The sequence below is a fragment of the Ovis aries genome, chromosome 15 (genome assembly GCF_016772045.2).
Source record: "Ovis aries strain OAR_USU_Benz2616 breed Rambouillet chromosome 15, ARS-UI_Ramb_v3.0, whole genome shotgun sequence".
In the NCBI taxonomy this organism is placed as follows: domain Eukaryota; kingdom Metazoa; phylum Chordata; class Mammalia; order Artiodactyla; family Bovidae; genus Ovis; species Ovis aries.
In genome coordinates this window covers 42,581,504-42,598,829 of record NC_056068.1, presented here as the reverse complement: position 1 = coordinate 42,598,829, position 17,326 = coordinate 42,581,504, and the positions used below count along the sequence as shown (strand labels likewise).

The window sequence follows — 17,326 nt, the reverse complement described above, 5'->3', positions numbered from 1 at the left end:
TGGAACGCAGTGCCCTTCTCCCCGCACAGCTAAGGCTGCGGAACGAAGGGCGGCCTGACACTCTTGGGCTCGACTCCAGCTGTTTCCCTTGTTAGTCATGTCAGGGTCACAGTGTGCAGAACGGCAGGTCCCAGGAGTCCTGGAGGCTCAGGAAATTGAAGGCTCAGGAGGGTGATGATAGGGCCCTTCCTTCTTCCTGGATCTCCAGACTTGGGGGTTCAACCCTGAGAACCTGCATTCTGTTGGCTCCCCATCCAGATGTAGTTGGGGTCCCCAAGGTAAACTCTAAGAGCTTAATGAGAGGAAGTGTGGTCCAGACTGTGCTGTTTAACAATTTCCTGAAGCAGAAAAATCTGCTTCTGAACTAGCGTTCGATTTCTCCTGCCTAAAATTCTTGCCAATTGCCAAATGCCACAGGTGGCGAAACTGCAACCTGGAAGAGGTAAAAGACTTAGCCAATTTCACACAGCTCATCGGAGGCACTGGGTGGGAGTGGCAGCCTTAGGCCTCTTCCCTAAACTCTGCAGCAGTGTGTTCAGAACCCAGAAGCTGAGGCCAGCGTTTCCAGTGTCTGGTTACTTCCTGAGCCAAGAACAGTGACGACATTGATAGAACCAAGGCAAGAAATGGGTTATGCTGTGTCTTACCCTTGAACTTTTAGTCCCATGTATGAATCATGAGTGTTGCCTCCTGAGTGTCCCGCAGTGCACAATGAGCTTTATTTCAATAAGTGAGGGATGCTTTTTCTTAAGAAATAAGTTTAATTCAAGGTGGTTAGTGAATACAAGGCATGTAGTGCCTTCATGAAAGTTAAAAGAATCCAGTTACAAAAGAAGCACTGTGTAGTCTCAAATAGCTGAAGGTACAGTGGGCTCCATATTTTACAGAGTACAAAAAATTATTTCATATACAAAGAAAAATACAAATAATGTGCAAAAACCATTTTCACAGGTGGCCATTTATAAAATGAAAATGATAGAAAAATCCTTCATTCTTATTACCCCCGAATTTCTTATATATTAACACAGGTCTGTTTCCTAGTGTGTAGATAATTTTAAATTTGAAAATCTGATTTTTCATCTACAAAGTGGCTTTTTAAAAAGGGAACCATTTTAAAATTACTGAAATCTTATGAATGAATCAGTTAATTTTATATTAAATTATAAGCAGACTACCTGAAAAACAAGGGTATAGAAATCATATATACATATTTTTGAAACATTAGTTTGGTATTTAACATATTAACATTTCAAACAAATGTGATGGTCTAGCTACCTACGACTCCAGTTGACCACAGTGGCTGTTGCAGAAAAGCGGTCTCTGTTCACTGTGAGCAAACAGCATTCCTGTATCTCAAGCTGGACAAACACAGGTTATCAAAAGTACAGAAAATCCAACGACTAAACAAGTCCTTAAGTTCACGTGCAGAGGTGCTGTTTGGGTATCCTCCAGTCACGCCACGGTGTGACCGCGGTCTATACAGCCCTTGTCACAGGGATGGTGTGCTCATGAACAGCTGGCTTCTGTCTCTCCAACATCTTCACTTTATTAGAGTTCAGTGCAAGTGGCTGTTTTGTGAATTAGTGCATCCAGCTTTTTGCATGTTATTTTGTGTAAGAAGCTGTCAGGGAGCAGAAGAATACATGGGACCACGAAGTCCTGGATCCTCAGGGCACCTTTGGCCTAGGAAAATTCAGTGTTTTGGAAGCTGTGTTTTCCTGCATTGGCCTGGTGATTACTGCACCATTCCCTGGCCAATCTTTCCCATCAGGCTATTCTGTGGGCCCCTTGGCCTGCCTGAGCACTGGTGGTCTTGCTGTGAACCCCAGCGCCGAGCAGGGATCCTGGAAGCACCTTTGGCAGCACCAGAGAACCAAGTATCTCTAAGGTTGGGCAGTAAGAGCAGGAGCCTCCAACGGGAAACCTATGCAGAACAGAAGATAGTCTTGGAGGATTTTGAGTTTTGCTTGTCAGGAAGTTTTCCAAGGAAGTTATGACCTTGGAGAACAGAAAGGATCCAGCTTTCATGAAGAAGGACCCAGGTGGGTGGTAGCCGCTCGGCCTAGGGGATGGGTCGGCCTAGGGGATGGGTGACAGATGGCTCAGGAAGCATTCTTCTGATCCCTAACCATGAGGGATTGTTCTAACCACTAGGTTAGAACAACCTAGTGCAAGACACAGGGAGGGCCTGGGGCTCTTGACCAGCCTTGTGTGACACACTTACTCGGCTAGGACGACCTAGCAACTGCCGAGAGGGGAACGACTAAGTCAGGGCAGGAGAACCTCAGGCCCCAGGATGACTCATCAGGACTGAGCAGGAAGCTGTCAGCTCTTCAAGGATTCATGCACTTTTTCCCTATCTGGCAGCACAAGCCCTTCCTCCTCCTCCTGTGTGGGCTGACCATGGGTATCAGGCATCAGAGATACAGCTCTGGATCCTGTCCATCCACTGCTGGGCACTCTGTCCATCCTGGGCACAGAAGTTATACACGCGTTTGCTGGTCTTGAGCTACAAAAACAAAGGAAGAGAAGCAGAGATGAGGGCAGGGCTAGTGTACAGGTTTGGTCATGTGAGCTAATCAATCCCTGTGACCTTCCCTTTTCACGCTACCCCAGAACCTCCGTATTTCTCTGCTCTCCACTATTGTACTGTCATTGATTACAGAAATGATTTTACTTTCCTGGTCCCCAGAGTCACAGGGGATCTTAACAGAAGGGTCTGCAGAGAAAACAGATATTCCAGAAAAGCCTGACTTTGCACCTTCTTGACTAAGAGAGTGTGGAATAGCTGGAGCCTCTTGCCTCACCCATGCACTGCAGCCATGCAGCAAAGGAGCCAAGAAGACTAAGCTTCATCCACATCATGGTGGGGCTGGCTTTCACATTCCCTTCCCATCTCTTTCTCTAAGTCTTCAGCTGGGGCCTCACGGGGAGTTCAGAGTCAGGGAAGCGGCCTCACAGCCTGAGCAGGGCACTAGAGTATGACCTGTGTTCTGTATGAAGTCTTGCTTGGCTCTGGGGACTACATAAGTCCCCTATCATGTGGCCCATAAAATGTCCCAAGGCCTGCTGAAGATGTCAGGGAAGACAGTCATCATGTGTGACTAATGATGTTTTTTTTGGATGATCAAGCTTGAAGACAAAAAGATATAAAAGGGAAGTAACATCTGTTTTTGACAGAAGGTGGTGAGTGAATAACAATATTTAACAAGGAGTTCCTCTGCTTCCAAGTGTAGTTGGATACCTTTTGAAGGAGTCTTTTGTGCAAAGCAACACGCAGCCTTTATGAGCCATAAGGACAGCGGGGAGAGGTCAGGTTTGGGGATTAAGAGTGCTGGCTTCAGGTTCTGCAGCAGTTCCCACAGCCAGGGTGGGGCTGTGGCCCGTCTGTAGTCACCATCAACTGCTCTGAGGCCCCGTCATCCTTGGAGTGGATGGACTGACTGTAAGGGATTATGTGCAAAGAGCCAGGAAAAGACAAGGTCAGCTTACATCAAAGAAAGCCTTGTCACTCGTGTGCTTCGGGGCGCCCATGCTGGGACCGGCAGGGATGACCATTTCTACTTCAGCCAGGTCGATGTGGCCCTTACAGCTGGTGTCCTCACCGGAGTCATAGTATCGCAGCTGGAACCAAAGGACACATGGGATATGAGACCCAGGAAAGGGAGACAGCAGGGCTTTCAAAAGGCAGGCTTTTCCCATATCTTGCTCAACTATGTCCGGAAGAACAGACAAGAAATTAAAAACACTGTCTGCTTCTAGGAAGAAGAATTAGGTAGCTGGGAGAAAGGGTAAAAAGACACATTTTTTGAAATTCGAATAAACGTATTACACGTAAAAGAATAAAAACATCAACAACTGTAAAAAATATATGGAACATATGAATGGGGGGTTAATGTTTAGAATGTATACAAAATTCCTAGAGATTGAGAAGAAAAAGATAAACAACCTAATGGAAAACTGGTCAAAGGATTTCAACTGGCAACTCACAGAAAAAATGTGAGCGACCTATAAACATCTGCAAAGGTGAACAGCCTAAACAGTCAAAAGTAAATGAAATCAATGAGATTTCACTTTTCACTTAGATTAAGAAATATTTAAAATGGTTGACAATATTCAGGTTGAATGGAAGGCATGAGGTATTCATAAGCACCGTTTGTGGGGTTATAATTAGTCAGAAACCTATCAGAGGACAATCTGGCAATATGAACTAAAAGCTAAAATGCTTATACCTATTGATACACCTTTCCCACCTCTAGGAATTTATCTTACAGAAACACCCCCACAAGCATGCAAAGACACACAAACAAAGAGGTTTCCTTCAGCACTCCCTCTATCAGCTAATGATAAGATGTATCTGCCTGTCAGTAGGGTCTTGGTTAATTAAATGATGGTACATCAATAGTATGGAATGCTATACAACATTTAAGAAATAAGATATATGTGAACTGGCAGGAAAATATGTTCAAGCTATGCTATATCTGAAAAGCTAATTTCCAAATAGCATTTATATATGAAGTAATTTTTGAAAAACAGTGAATAGCTCAACATTTGACTGAGGGTTACTATGTGTAAGGACTGGATTTCACTTGAACTAAATCAGTCCGGATTTCAGAAAGCTGCATGGCAGAAATGTGTCTGGTGCCTCCATCACTGTGATTCTGAACTCAGACTTTTCCCTGCCTCTCTCTGCAGGCATGGTAGGAGTAGTACAAATAGAAACCCATATACCTTTTGCATTAAATCTAAGAGACTGTCAGGAATGCAAGTATAATTTGATGTAACTGTAAATTATAGAAACATCATGACATTCTCCTATGTTTTATTTAGTGGTTTAATGGGACTTTTCTATACAATGTAGGCTCTAATTTCAAAGACAGTGCTGTTTAAAGTCCAGTTGCCTGAAAAGGGCTTCCACTGCATATCTGTAAAAAAAAAAAAAAAAAACAACTCTGTATCTGTAATCCAACAGGATCCTGTGCAGCCTTTATGAAACTCCTTGAGCAGAGTGAGAGGTGGTTGATGCCCACATAAAGTGCTTATCTGGCAGGAGTCCTCTAGATGCAGCTCCAACCAGAGCACCGTGCTGGGGTACAGCCCGTGTCTTTCTCAGTAGACTCCATGTCACACACAAATGCACTGAGAACCTGCTCAGGGCTGACTGGTTAGTTCTAAGGCAGAGTCTCCGGTCAGACCATGGGAGGACCTGTGACTCTCCAGTGAATGATGCAAAGAGGCTGGAAGTTTGCATAGTGTCCCCCTACCCTCCAAGATCACCGAAGCAAAGATTCTGACTCTAAGGACTGTGGGGAGAGCAGGGGTAGGGGAGCTAGAGCCATAGCAAAGAACCTAACAGTGGGGAAATGACTTCCCAGAATGGTCTGGGAGGGCCAGGCTAGTGTCTGCCCACTGAGGATTTCAGGTTTGGATGGGCACATCCCCTTCTCCCTGTTTTAAAGCTCCCTCCCTCCTCTGTTGCTGTCACCTTTGAGGGATAATGATGCCTTCTTTAGTACAGGGATGGGCACAGAGAAGGTGTTCAAGAAATGTTTGTTGAATAAATTAACACCCTTGACTTTGAATGGATGCTTTGTGCTGTCGAGATGAAGTGATCTGTGCTCTGGAGAGTGTTCACAGGCATGGGCTCTGTGTATGCATGTGGTACGCAATACGCTGAAACCCTGAGGTCCTCCCCCGGCCTGGTTGTGGACAGCAGGCAGCAGGAGATGCATGAGCATTAGAAAGCAGAGTTTTGTTGCTCCTGATGCTCTGGGCGCCTGGTCACTGCCTCTGTTGCACACACCCGCACTTTCTCAGAGGGCTGCTAGGTGCCCTCTCACTGGCTCCACAGAGGAGCCCACAGGTAGCTGGTGAGAAGCCTCAGGGAAGCATTTTGTGCATGGGGGCTCTGCGTGTCTGCTGGGAGTCACACAACAGCCAGGGACGGAGCCTCGCCTAGGGAGAAGTGACTGCTACAGGCTGTGATGGTGTTTATTACCTGATGCTTTGTTACATCCAAAACAAACCAACGGGGCTTCCAGCCTTTCAGCAAAGCCCCTCTTTTGTACAGCGTTCCCTCGAAGGACCTAGAAGTAATGATGACATGGCGGTTAATATGATTTTACTACGTGCTGTAAAGGCAATATCTGCTGTTTTTGTTGGTCAAGACTCTGTTTCCCCTAGATGATCCAAAAAAGATCAGTCGGAGCTCCCCCCAGAATTCCTCTACTAGACTCTCAGGGAAAGACTGCCTCATTCTGCTGGGATTGCCAAGCTTGTGAGGTCTGGAGCTCTCAGTAGCCATCCTTTGTACCACGCTGGGGTTCACGCAGCCTGTACAGGCAGCAGAGCTGGTGAATGAGAGAAGCCTGAAGGTACTGTGAGAAACTGGTGCATCCTGGCCTTCTCACCTCATGTGAGTAAATTCCTTTCTGCTTGGTCGAGCATGTGCTGGATCTCAGAAGTCTGCCACTGGAGAAGTGCTCACTAACACACATTCCCTCAAAAGACCAGGCAGATAGGAGATAGTAGGGCCCGCCACAAAAAACTACAACCTTCCGGCCTTGTTTTAGTTATAATTTTGACTTTTCCTCTTCCAAGAACCATCTACCACATTTAAAACAGAAACAAAGAATTAAAGCGGATCCCTTTTAAGTTGATAGACGTGGCACGGCCTAGGCCCAGCTGATTCGAGGGGGGCTGGGAGAGCCTCTGCTGCACCCCCTGGAAGGGCTCACAGCATCTACCTGTTCTCGTCGTTCTTGGGCGTGTACTGGCTGTACAGCGTGGCTGCTCTGCGGTCCACCCCGTTGGATGGGGGGACACCAGTGTTCTGCTCTTCTGCCACGTTGCTCTCTGGAAGGTGGAGCTGAGGCCTCTTCTGATAAAAAGGGAGGTTGGTGGACACAGTTCCTGGGGATCCTGAAGGGTATCTCTGGGGCTGAAAAAGAACAGGAGGTAGGAAGGCTTTACAAAGACTTTAAGTAGCTAATCTGGTAATTTCACTTCTAAAAATTTACCTCAAGAAAGAAACTGGATCATATATTTATGTCTATATAAAATATGTATAAAAGGATGCTTACCTTGGAGTTTTTTTTTTTTAACATAGCGAAAAACTAGAAAGTACCTAAATGTTGATCATTATGGGGCTAGTTAAAAAAAAAAAAATTTCTGAACAACGGAATTCTAGACAGCTGTTACAAAGGATGCTGATTTATATGCGACAAATGGAAGGACACGCATGCCATATATTAAGGAAAAAAGAAAGCAGGTTTAAAAACTACGTCTATAGTAAATCCCTTTTATATATGTGTTTAAAAGTCTGAAGGCATAGTGGTTTATTTCTATGTTATAAATTTTGGGTGATTTCTATTTTATAACTTCCTGTGTTATAAAGGAAATACATACTTAAAGGAATACATATATCTCATATTCATAATCAAAAAAATTAACAAACTATTTTATTCTTAGAAAAAAAGCAGTAAGACTTCATCCACCTGTGGCCTGTCTGATAATAGCCCCTGAGTTGCCACTTGCAGGCAAAAAATGGCGCCTCAAGGACCCCTTCTTATAGGGTCCGAGGACATTTTCTTCTATACTCCATTCTCCTTGACCCCTCTGTGACATCTGACCCTGCTCACCTCTCCTTTCCTCAAGTGCTCTCATCTGTCCTAACCTCCCTCTGCTGCACTTGGAGCCGACCTGCTGTGGGTTTGGCCGGTGGCCTCCCTGTGTATCAGCCGTGTTTTCTGGGCCTGAGCCTGCAGGCATGAGCTGGACGCCACTGCCTCACTGCAGGTTAACAGGACGCTAAGGTGTGGATGCTCAGGGGCTCAGCACAGCCCATTCCACATGTTACAGCTTAAGGGGTGGTGAGAAGCAGAAAATGGAGTATTTGGTATTAAAATATTTTTACAGTAAATGTTTCTTAATTTAGAAACAAAAAGGGGGGGGTGAGCAACAGAGAGTGGCATATTTTACTGTTTTAAAATATTTCATTTTCCCTATTTCTCTGGAGCCAACAAGATCTTGGCATTCCCTTCTTCCCTCCCCTCCTGTGGCAGAAGACCAGCTGAAACCACAGAGGTGCTGAGATAGAAAAAACCCAGTAATTTCCCCCGGATTTAGGGCACTGAACATAAGTATCATATCACTGTGGTAGAGTGAGACACTCAGGAAGTACTCGGTCGTTTGGAAATTTCTGCCCTGGACCCTCAAGGCATGACCCCTCTCTTTGGCCATAAACGTCCTGGGTTACGAGTGGCAGAGGCCCCAGCTGACCCAGTGCCCTCAAGAAGCTCAGCAGCAGCTCTTCAAAGGGCTTTGCCAACTCACATGGTCTGCTCTGGGCTCTTCTTTAAGGTCCACGTTTACCCGTTCCCACAGCTGCTGCCACTTCTCAGGGGTTTGGTTCAATTTATGCTCCAGTCTTTCAATTTCCTACAGAGAAATTAAAAGGGTTTTTTTTTTTTTTTTTTTTTACAGATTAAGTATTGGGTTGGTTAAGAAGTTCGTTTGGGCTTTTCCATAACAGCAGACAAACTCAAACGAACTTCTTGGCCAACCAAGTCTTTCACAGAAATCACGATGCTCCCCAGAGCCACAGCTCCTCTGAGCAGTGAGCCCAGGGCCTCAGAGGCCTCCCAGCCAGAAATGGTGGTGGCGGGAGTGCTAGCTGGTGTGATGCACTGTGGCAAAGATAATTTATTAGGATCTGTAACCGGGCCTCTTTGTACTGATGGCTTAAATAGAGAGATGAAATCTGTATCCGAACACCTTCACCCTTGGCCAGCCCATAGGAAATCTGATGGCCACAGCAAAAGGTCAAGCACTAGGCCTATGTCCAGACCCTAATAGCTGAGGTAGATGAGAAGTCTGTCCTGGACAGAGAAACCCCTTGACTCTGATGATTCAAACCAGATGTAGGGAGAATGAACCAAGAAATGCCCAAGCCTGGCGTTTCCCTCGGCCAGGGAGACTGAGAGCAGAGCAGCGGCCTCTGTGACGGCGCTCTCGCACACGCTTCTCCTGGTGGGAAGACTGAATGGAGAAGGCTCTTCAGGAACTGTCTGGCCTGTGTCAGGGCTCAAACCCTTCCCTCAGGGCCGCTGCTCTCCTCATGGGGGTTACTGCCAGAGTGGCTTCACTCCAGAATATAACTTGCAGAAGACGGCTGGCAGTACTCCCATCAGACCATCAGCTACCCACACTTCTGACCGGGGGAAGTAAGGCACCCACAGAAGTCATAACCCAGGCCTGACTCCGGCTCTTGGCCAGATGAAACAGCCGGGAAGCTGCGAACTGTTCTACTTGCTTGAATGCTTCCTCGTAATGATGAAAAACTCCCTTCTACTGAGACTGTTTTCCAGTCCCTGTGCCTGGATCTCCAGGGATGCTGGGGAGCCGGTCTGGTTTCCACATGTTCTACGGTGCTGGCAAGAATGCTAGCCAGGAGCTGGTGAACCAGGCTTCACTCAGCCAGGTTCCCGAGGCCTCTCGTGCCTTCAGGGGCCCAGAGCCTTGGGAGTCTGGCTTTGCGTGGCTGACTTACACTGAAAAGGCTGGTGAGAGCGTCGGGCTGAGCACAGCTGACATCATCGTAGCATGGCCACACGGTTCTCCTCTGGCTCTGGGGCCTGGCTCCTCCGGCCAGCTCAGAGTCTTCGGAGGGCAGCTGCTTGGGGGTCAGCATCATCCAGTCATAAGAGGGCCCTGTGGAAAGCGTCTCCTCTATATAGTAATCCCACTTCTTGAGGCTGGAAACATTTACACTTGGCTTCAGGGCCTGTTTGAAGAAAATTCTGAAATGTAGTTTTATCCTGACCTCAAAGTAGCCCAAGCTTACAGGCAGGCCAGCCCCCGACACTGCAGGGTCCAGGGAAGAGGATGAACAGAGGTTCTCATTACATATGTCTATATATTTAAACATTACACATCAATATAACTATTAGATAAAGTGTGTTCCATCCTCCTACCCTGACAAATATAACTTCCAAACGACCTAGAAGGCCAGGTTTCAGTTGAGAATTCTCAGACTCCTCGGCACTGGGGGAGGCTGGTCCCAGTTCCCAGTTGTTGGCCTAAACCTCTGCTGCTCCTGGCTCAGCTCTGTCCTGCACTCTGAAGGTCTCTTACGAACAGGCACGTATACCCCAGCCCTGCAGATGAACTGTCTGCTCCCTGACAAATGCTACTCCTTAGTGGACCTTCGGCTTAGGAGTGTACTTACTGGCTTAGGGAAGTGGTCTGGCAAGTAATTTGAATTTGGGCAAGGAATTCTGAAGTACCAGAGTGTGGTCTAGATGAAGGAGGAGCATCTGAGCATGTACCCTTGGTTTCTCACACACCTCATAAGGAGGGTGCATGTGGAGAAAGGCCAAGGTGGGGTCCTATTGTTCTGGGGCCCAGGGTCTGGCCTTTTTGCCCGTGAGTGGTGGTGGAGAGCTCCGCTCCACTGCAGAGCCTATTTCATGTAGACGGGCATGGCAGAGCATGGCTGTCCCTGAGAAGTCAACTTTCTTGGCTGGGCTCCAACCTTCCTGCTTCTCATAGGGTTTCTTCCATGGCTCTGGTATGAATGGACTTAGGGAAGTCTTTTCTGAAGTACTTTAGGTTTTTCAGCTTAGACAGTATGCTGAGGGTTTAAGTTTTGTTTGTTCTCCTTTCCAGGGCAAGTTGATTTGCTCTGAGTTTCTTGAAGTTATCCTCTCTATGTCTAGGGGGCCAGCTCCTAATTTTTCTGGTCAAGAATTTGGTAACAGACTTCATTGCATCATAATCTAAACCCAAAGTGTATCAACTTTGAAATAACTTCTGGTATGAAACCTAGTCAAATGTTTATAAAAAGCTTAAACAGCTTATATACGCTCAACGTAAGGAAAACTTCAACACAAAAATATTCCAAAAATGCAACATAAATGCTTGCTTTCTTTACCTCTATTTCCACTGGTGAATATAAATAATTAAAGAAAACGGGACTCCTCTTGTGCATTCTATCAATACACTCCCAAATACAAATTCCTTTTTTGGCATGCTTGTCTCCTTTATCATCAAATAAAGTTCCTGGAAAAAAAAATCAGCAAAACAAAAGTCAAATAAATCAACAGTTTGCTTAATAATGTGATGCATGTAGCAGATGAAAAATGGAGCTTTTTGTATGGCTCTAGAAACATCACTGCATGGGCAAAAACCTTAGAAAATAACTAAGGAGATAGGAAAGGACTGTAGCAAAGCTAAAGATAGGAATGGGCTTCACAGCTATATGGAAACAAATCCAAATGGAAGGAAAACATGTGCTGAAGTTTTCCCAAGTATTTAGCAATACATCATGACGCCCCCCCAGGCCACATCCCACGTCTATATCTAGATTCACAGAGGTCCATGCCAGCAGACATTCTACACATTTTTCCAAAAAGCTGGAAGGGAAATGATTTGATGAGACTCAGTTAAAAACAAAAATTTATGTTTCTTTATAAAGTTGCTGGCTGTTTATTACGAAGCCATTTAAAGTGTTTTCTTTGTTTGGTAGTTTACATACACCACACATCATGGTTAGGGAGACTGTAGATGTCAGATGGGTGTGGTCTGTATCCTTGGGTGAGTTAAAAGCTGAATTGGGGAGGGTGGCATTTCAGGTACTATATTTGTACCTTTCAGTCTGTTACTTACATGAGCCTGCTTTGTTTTAATAGAGAGGAAGGTGTGTTAGCATGAGGCAGGAGGTGTTTCTTTAAAAGGCCAGCGAGAGTGCCCCTCTGGCTTTTCTTGCTTTAAATGAAAAGACTCAGTCAAAAGTTAATAGGCATTTTATTTACCATAAAATAATGTTTCATGCCCAAGGCTGCACAAAATCTTATAATATGAGGGGCCCCCAAGACATGGAGTTTTAAGAGCTGGACATGATTTAGAGATTAAACTAGCACCAACACTAATTAATGTTTCTTCTCTACCTGTTAAGTGTAGAGGGCAGAACAGTAGTTCTCAACCCTGGCCACTCATTTAAAAAAGACAACAACAAAAAAAACAGGGGCTTCAAAAAGTCCTAGTACTTAGGTCTCACCTCAGACCAATTACAGAATATGAGAATAGGCCCCAGATAAAAGTCATTTTAAAAAGTTCTCTGAGTGACTCTAATGTCCACTGTAACCAGCTCTACATAATGTCTTCCCAACACAAGGGTGACTAAAAAATTAAGGTTTCTGATTGTGATGTGTGGAATGACAATTTTATGAGTCAACAAAGGTCTGGAAGTACAAACAGGAAAGGAAATGGTCACACCAGTGCTGTCTCCCTTACCAAAAGTATGAAATATTGTACTAGACAAGTTTAATAGCATGCACTGAAAAACAGTATTTCTTGCTTTCATATTTTAAACTCAGAACATTAGTAAATATTTTCAGCCATTAAGAGAATCCTCTTTATGAATATTCAGTATGTATAATATACTGAAAATAAACAGTAGACATAACATACTGCTTTTCTTTACTTGATTGTCTTCTTAACAAAACTACTCACATGTATCCCCGTTTCCCCCTCCCTATAACAACAGCAGAGTAAGAACGTAAAATCCCTTGGGGAACGTTTACACAGGGGCTGACAAGCTTTCAAGAATCTATTCTTTAGAACTGTTACTGCCATTAAAAATTATAATAATGGTGCTATCTAAAATTTATTGAGTTCTTACTATGTGGTAGCAACTGTGCTAAGAAATTTACAAAAATTTCCTAATGTGGTCATCCTGGTCCAAAAAGGGGTGTGTGCTATTATTATCCTCATTTTAAAGATGTGGAAACTGAGAAAACTCGGAGAGGAACCTAACCTATCCTAAGTATTGATACTTGGCTGGTAACTGGCAGTGTTGAAATTTAACTGTATTCTCTTTGCTCCAGAGCCCGTGGCCATAACTGCTATGCAAACTGCTTCCAGGGGAGCAGTAACCTACCAGCATGTACCAGGGGTGGAATAGCTAGGAGCCAGGTGTTTCTCCACAAACAGTGCTACTGCGTGGAGATAGTAAGATAGTAATTAGCAGACTGACGTTTTCAAAGGTGCTACATGACGACCATTATCAGTCCCCAAGATCTGGCACAGCACAAAATCTCACTCATTCATGTCCATCATACTTTCACAGTTCAGAATAAAACACTAAAGTGGCCTTGCCACACTTGGGGGTGATTATTTTATTAGAGTTTTTAATTAAAAATACATAACACTAACAAAAAAAGACTGAACAAGAGCATGCAAACACGTACCGTGCTCTAATCTTTCATAGTCTGAATCCAGGAGAAATGTTTTAAAGCGATTAGACACATAGTGGAAAGCCAAGAACTTTAAGTAATAGAGATTGAATTCAAACTCAGTTGGATACTGGTTGTGAACCTGAAACACACAAGGCAAAGAAAAGAATAAGAATTAAATGGAACAAAAAGTGGACGCCATGCCACTGAACACTGACTGAAACGCACGGGAGGCCATTTGGTGACTCAAGTCAACTGAATCCCTGACAGGAGTGGAAGTGGGAAGTGAACCAGCCCTTTGCCAGACACCACGCTAGGGGGCTTTATGAGCATAATCTCATATAATCTCCATAACAACACTGCAAGATACGCATTATTTTTTGCTGGATTTATTGAGCTATAATTGACATATAACATTGTATAAGTTTAAAGTGTACAACACAGTAATTTAATACACAAGTCTATTGTAAAATGATTACCATGTTAGTGTTAGTTAACACCTCCATAACCTCATATGCTTACCGTTTTGTTTTTTGGTGGTGAGACTATTTAAGATCTACTTTCTTAGCAACTTTCAAGGATATAATACAGTAATGTTAACTATAGTTGCCACGGTGTACAATGGATCCCCAGAACTTTCTCCTCTTAAATCTGGAAGACAAACATCTCCCATCTGCCACCTCCCCACAACCCCCAGCCTCTGGTAACCACTATTCTACTGTTTTCATGAGTAAGGCTTTTTAAGGTTTTACCTATAAGTGAGATCATACAGTTTATCTTTCTCTGACTTATTTCACTTAGCATAATTCTCTCAGGGTTTATCCACACTGTTGCAATGGCAGGATTTACTTTTTTCTCATGACTGAGTGATATTTAATGTTTATGTATATAATGTTTATATTTATAACATATACATCATCTGTAGATGGATACTTAGGTTGCTGCCATTTCTTGACTATTGTGAATAATGCTACAATGAGGTATCTCTGAGATAATGATTTTATTCCTTCTAATATATCCAGAAATTGGATTAATGGGTCATATGGTAGTTCTATTTTTTAATATTTTGAGGAGCCTCCATGTTGTTTTCCACAGTGACTGAACCAAGTTACATCCCCACCAGCAATGCACAAGAGCTCCCTTTTCTCTACATCCTCTCCCAGTTACCTTTTGTCTTTTTGATACTAGCCATTCGAACAAGTGTGAAGTGATGTCTTGTGATTTCAATTTGCACTTTCCTGATGATTAGTGGGGCTTCCCTGGTGGCTCAGAGGTTAAAGCATCTGCCTGCAATGTGGGAGACCTGGGTTCGATCCCTGGGTGAGTGAGCACTTTTTCATATACCTTTGGCCATTTGTATGTCTTTGGAAAAATGTCCATTCAGATCCTCTGAAGATGAGTATTATCACCCACCCCCAACCCTGTACGAATGAGGAAGCTGAAGATGAGCAGGATTAAGTAATTCACCCAAGGTCACTTACAGTCATGAGCGAGCCCAGATTCGAATCCTGGCTTGTTAGGCTGCACAGTCAGTGTCTCATTTACTTCATACTGGGCTAGATACCTGACAGATAGGGACCATTGTATGCTGCGGTCCTTGCTTTCCAGGCATTTGTGGTGTAACAGTGTGTAATACGATAAGAAAAATTATACTTACAGAAGTTTGGCAGTGAAAGGAATGAGAAGAGAAGGTGGTGGTTTGGGGGGTGGACAGCAAGAGTTGTTTTCCTGACAAAAGAAATGTGTGCCCTGTCTGAGGGCAATGCAGAAGGAGCCAACAGAATAAACTGTGGAGAAAGAGCTGATAACTAAGAGAGTAAGGCCCTGGGAAAGCAAGAATGAATGAGGCCAAGGGTCCAGAAGCAGGCAAAAGCCTTAAAAATGAGGCGGAATAGAAGAGTAGACAAAAAGAGAAGTATGTTCAAGTGCCACGGGTGGGAGGGAAGAGCTTATAAAGCCTTTTAACTTTAATTTTCCATCAGTAACTCAGTGAGGTCACTGGAGGGAGGAATAAGGATGAGGGAATGGCATGGAAGGGTGGGAGCAAGGCAGAGCCTGGAAGGGTCACTGGGCTGTGGTGTGCTTTAGGCAGACTCTCTGGAGCCATCTTATGTTGGCAGAAGATAGGCTGATGACCTTGGGACACTGTGGTCCACCCAGCAATCTCACCTCTGGACTGCTCATTCTCTCATGACCAACAAGAGAATTTCACTTGGTTGAGATAAGTTCCAATCATAATTGTATTTGCTTAAAAGCTGTTTCAAATGAACTCTGCAGGCAGGCTGTCTGAAAAGCCAGCTTTCCTCTCCATGTTTAATTTGGCAATGTAGACTCACACTTGGTCAGCCAAGAGAGCGGCATATGTGCAATATGTTGATTACTCAATAGATCAATGGGAGTTTAAAGTCATGATCTGGATACCATCAATTTATCAACCTTTATCACTTGATTAGGAACCTAGATTTCTATGATTAAAGGTTTTTTTTTCTATTAACTTTTTTTTGGCTTTTACACTGAACTAAAATTTTAGTTCATACGTAATGGAAAATAAAATGGAGGCTAAGATGTATTAAAACAGTCTGACTCTTCTGCATCGTTGCAAACTGCAGATGGACCTGCTTTCTTGACCTGAGCTTCCGTCCTTCCTGTTGCGTCTGGCCTCCCCAGGACAGGGGAGCTTTCTGTAGGACAACTGGGGTGTGGCTCTAAATAGTGAGGGAGTGCACCATATTCCAGGTTTTAGAACTTAAACTCTTTAGCCTGAGTTCCTGAATCCATAGCACCACCTCAACGGGCCCCGGTGCACATGATGGAGAAGGGGTGACTTGGACTGTGGCTCTTGGGATAGAAGGAGACAGGTCCAGGATGGAGCTTGGTTCTCTACCATCTGAGAGTTTCAGGGAGAAATCTGCAATGTGCTTGGGTGTGAGCTCCAAGAACAACTTTGTCCCAAGAGCCCTTGGAATAAAACTCCATAATCACAGGCCAGACCCTTGGCTCACTATTTCCAGGGGAAGAGTTCAGGGCAATTTCCACTGACCTAGTCCATGACAATTCTAAAAACTTAAAAAAAAAATTATTAAACAAAGCCCCAGAATAACAAAACATTTCTCTCAGTGATTCTTCTCCATAAAAACCACTTGCTGCATATATAACTGTTATCTTTTCTTGATTATTCTGATATTTAATATGCTTAGGAATATAATTTTAACGACCCACTTCTGAGGTAAAGTAGAATGGAAATGATAATGAATATGACCTTAAGTTGAACTTACAGGCACTCAGGGAGATCAGCCGCTAGGACTAGAAGGAAAACTCCTCTACAAGTGGAAAAATGCTCTCACAGACCACTGTGCTGAGTGACTGACCTCACCACAAACCCTGCACTATACAATTAACGACAGAAAGACTAGACACTTCTTCAAGGCTGCTGGCACTCGCCCTGCTCGAGCTGGAACTGCTACTTAGAAAACATCCAGGTTTTCTAAGCGCTTGAGGGCACCATGGTGTCTGTGTCTGTGTGGCCATGAAGGCACCTGCAGGTGCTAACTGCTTGGGGTTAAAAACGGTCTGTCCCCATACTGGGGTTAATTATCAGGGCTGTTGGGAGTGGAAGAGAAGATGCTGAACAACTTGGTTCTTTTACTTGGTAGCAACAGTTTTAAGCAACAAGCATGTAAAAATTTCTTTGATGGAAAAAAAAAATCAAAGTGACCTGAATGCTGGAGTGATTAATGCCTAGATAACCACATCAGGAATTTTCTGAAATGTCTTTTTACTATGATGAAAAATTAAGACCTGATTATGAATACAAGACAAAAATCTCATGCTTAGACTTCTAGTAAAAAAGAAAAATTATACTCTCTCCATTTAGTCCTACATCCCAGAAACTGAGCTTGTCCTGTTAATTGGCTTCCCCCCGCCTTGTCAATAGGACACCTGGACTCTCCTGCCGTACCCCACCACAGTGCTCTCCACAAGGCACAGTACACCAGGCCTTCTCCTCCTCCTGCTAAGTATTGTTGTGATAGAGGAAATGGGATCAAGGCCAGAGATGTCCTCCAGGACTTATTACAGGGAATGAGTGAGAG

The 17,326-nt window shown here is 44.2% G+C and overlaps 1 protein-coding gene across 10 annotated transcripts in view; it reads right to left on the bottom strand.

Moving 5' to 3' along the window:
• Window positions 1-741: 741 nt before the first annotated feature.
• Window positions 742-17,326, bottom strand: part of SBF2 (SET binding factor 2) — a 499,008-nt gene continuing 482,423 nt past the window's right edge. For 8 of the 10 annotated variants that reach the window (XM_060399918.1, XM_042233068.1, XM_015101036.3 and 5 more), the window contains 8 exons: window positions 13,251-13,377; window positions 10,934-11,061; window positions 9,551-9,784; window positions 8,335-8,439; window positions 6,747-6,940; window positions 5,999-6,086; window positions 3,493-3,624; window positions 742-2,509 (listed from right to left, as the gene is read on the bottom strand). In XM_060399918.1, the coding sequence (XP_060255901.1) occupies window positions 2,411-2,509; window positions 3,493-3,624; window positions 5,999-6,086; window positions 6,747-6,940; window positions 8,335-8,439; window positions 9,551-9,784; window positions 10,934-11,061; window positions 13,251-13,377 (1,107 nt within the window). In that variant the 3' untranslated portion in view covers window positions 742-2,410. The other 2 variants (XM_060399914.1, XM_060399917.1) reach the window with 1 other exon arrangement.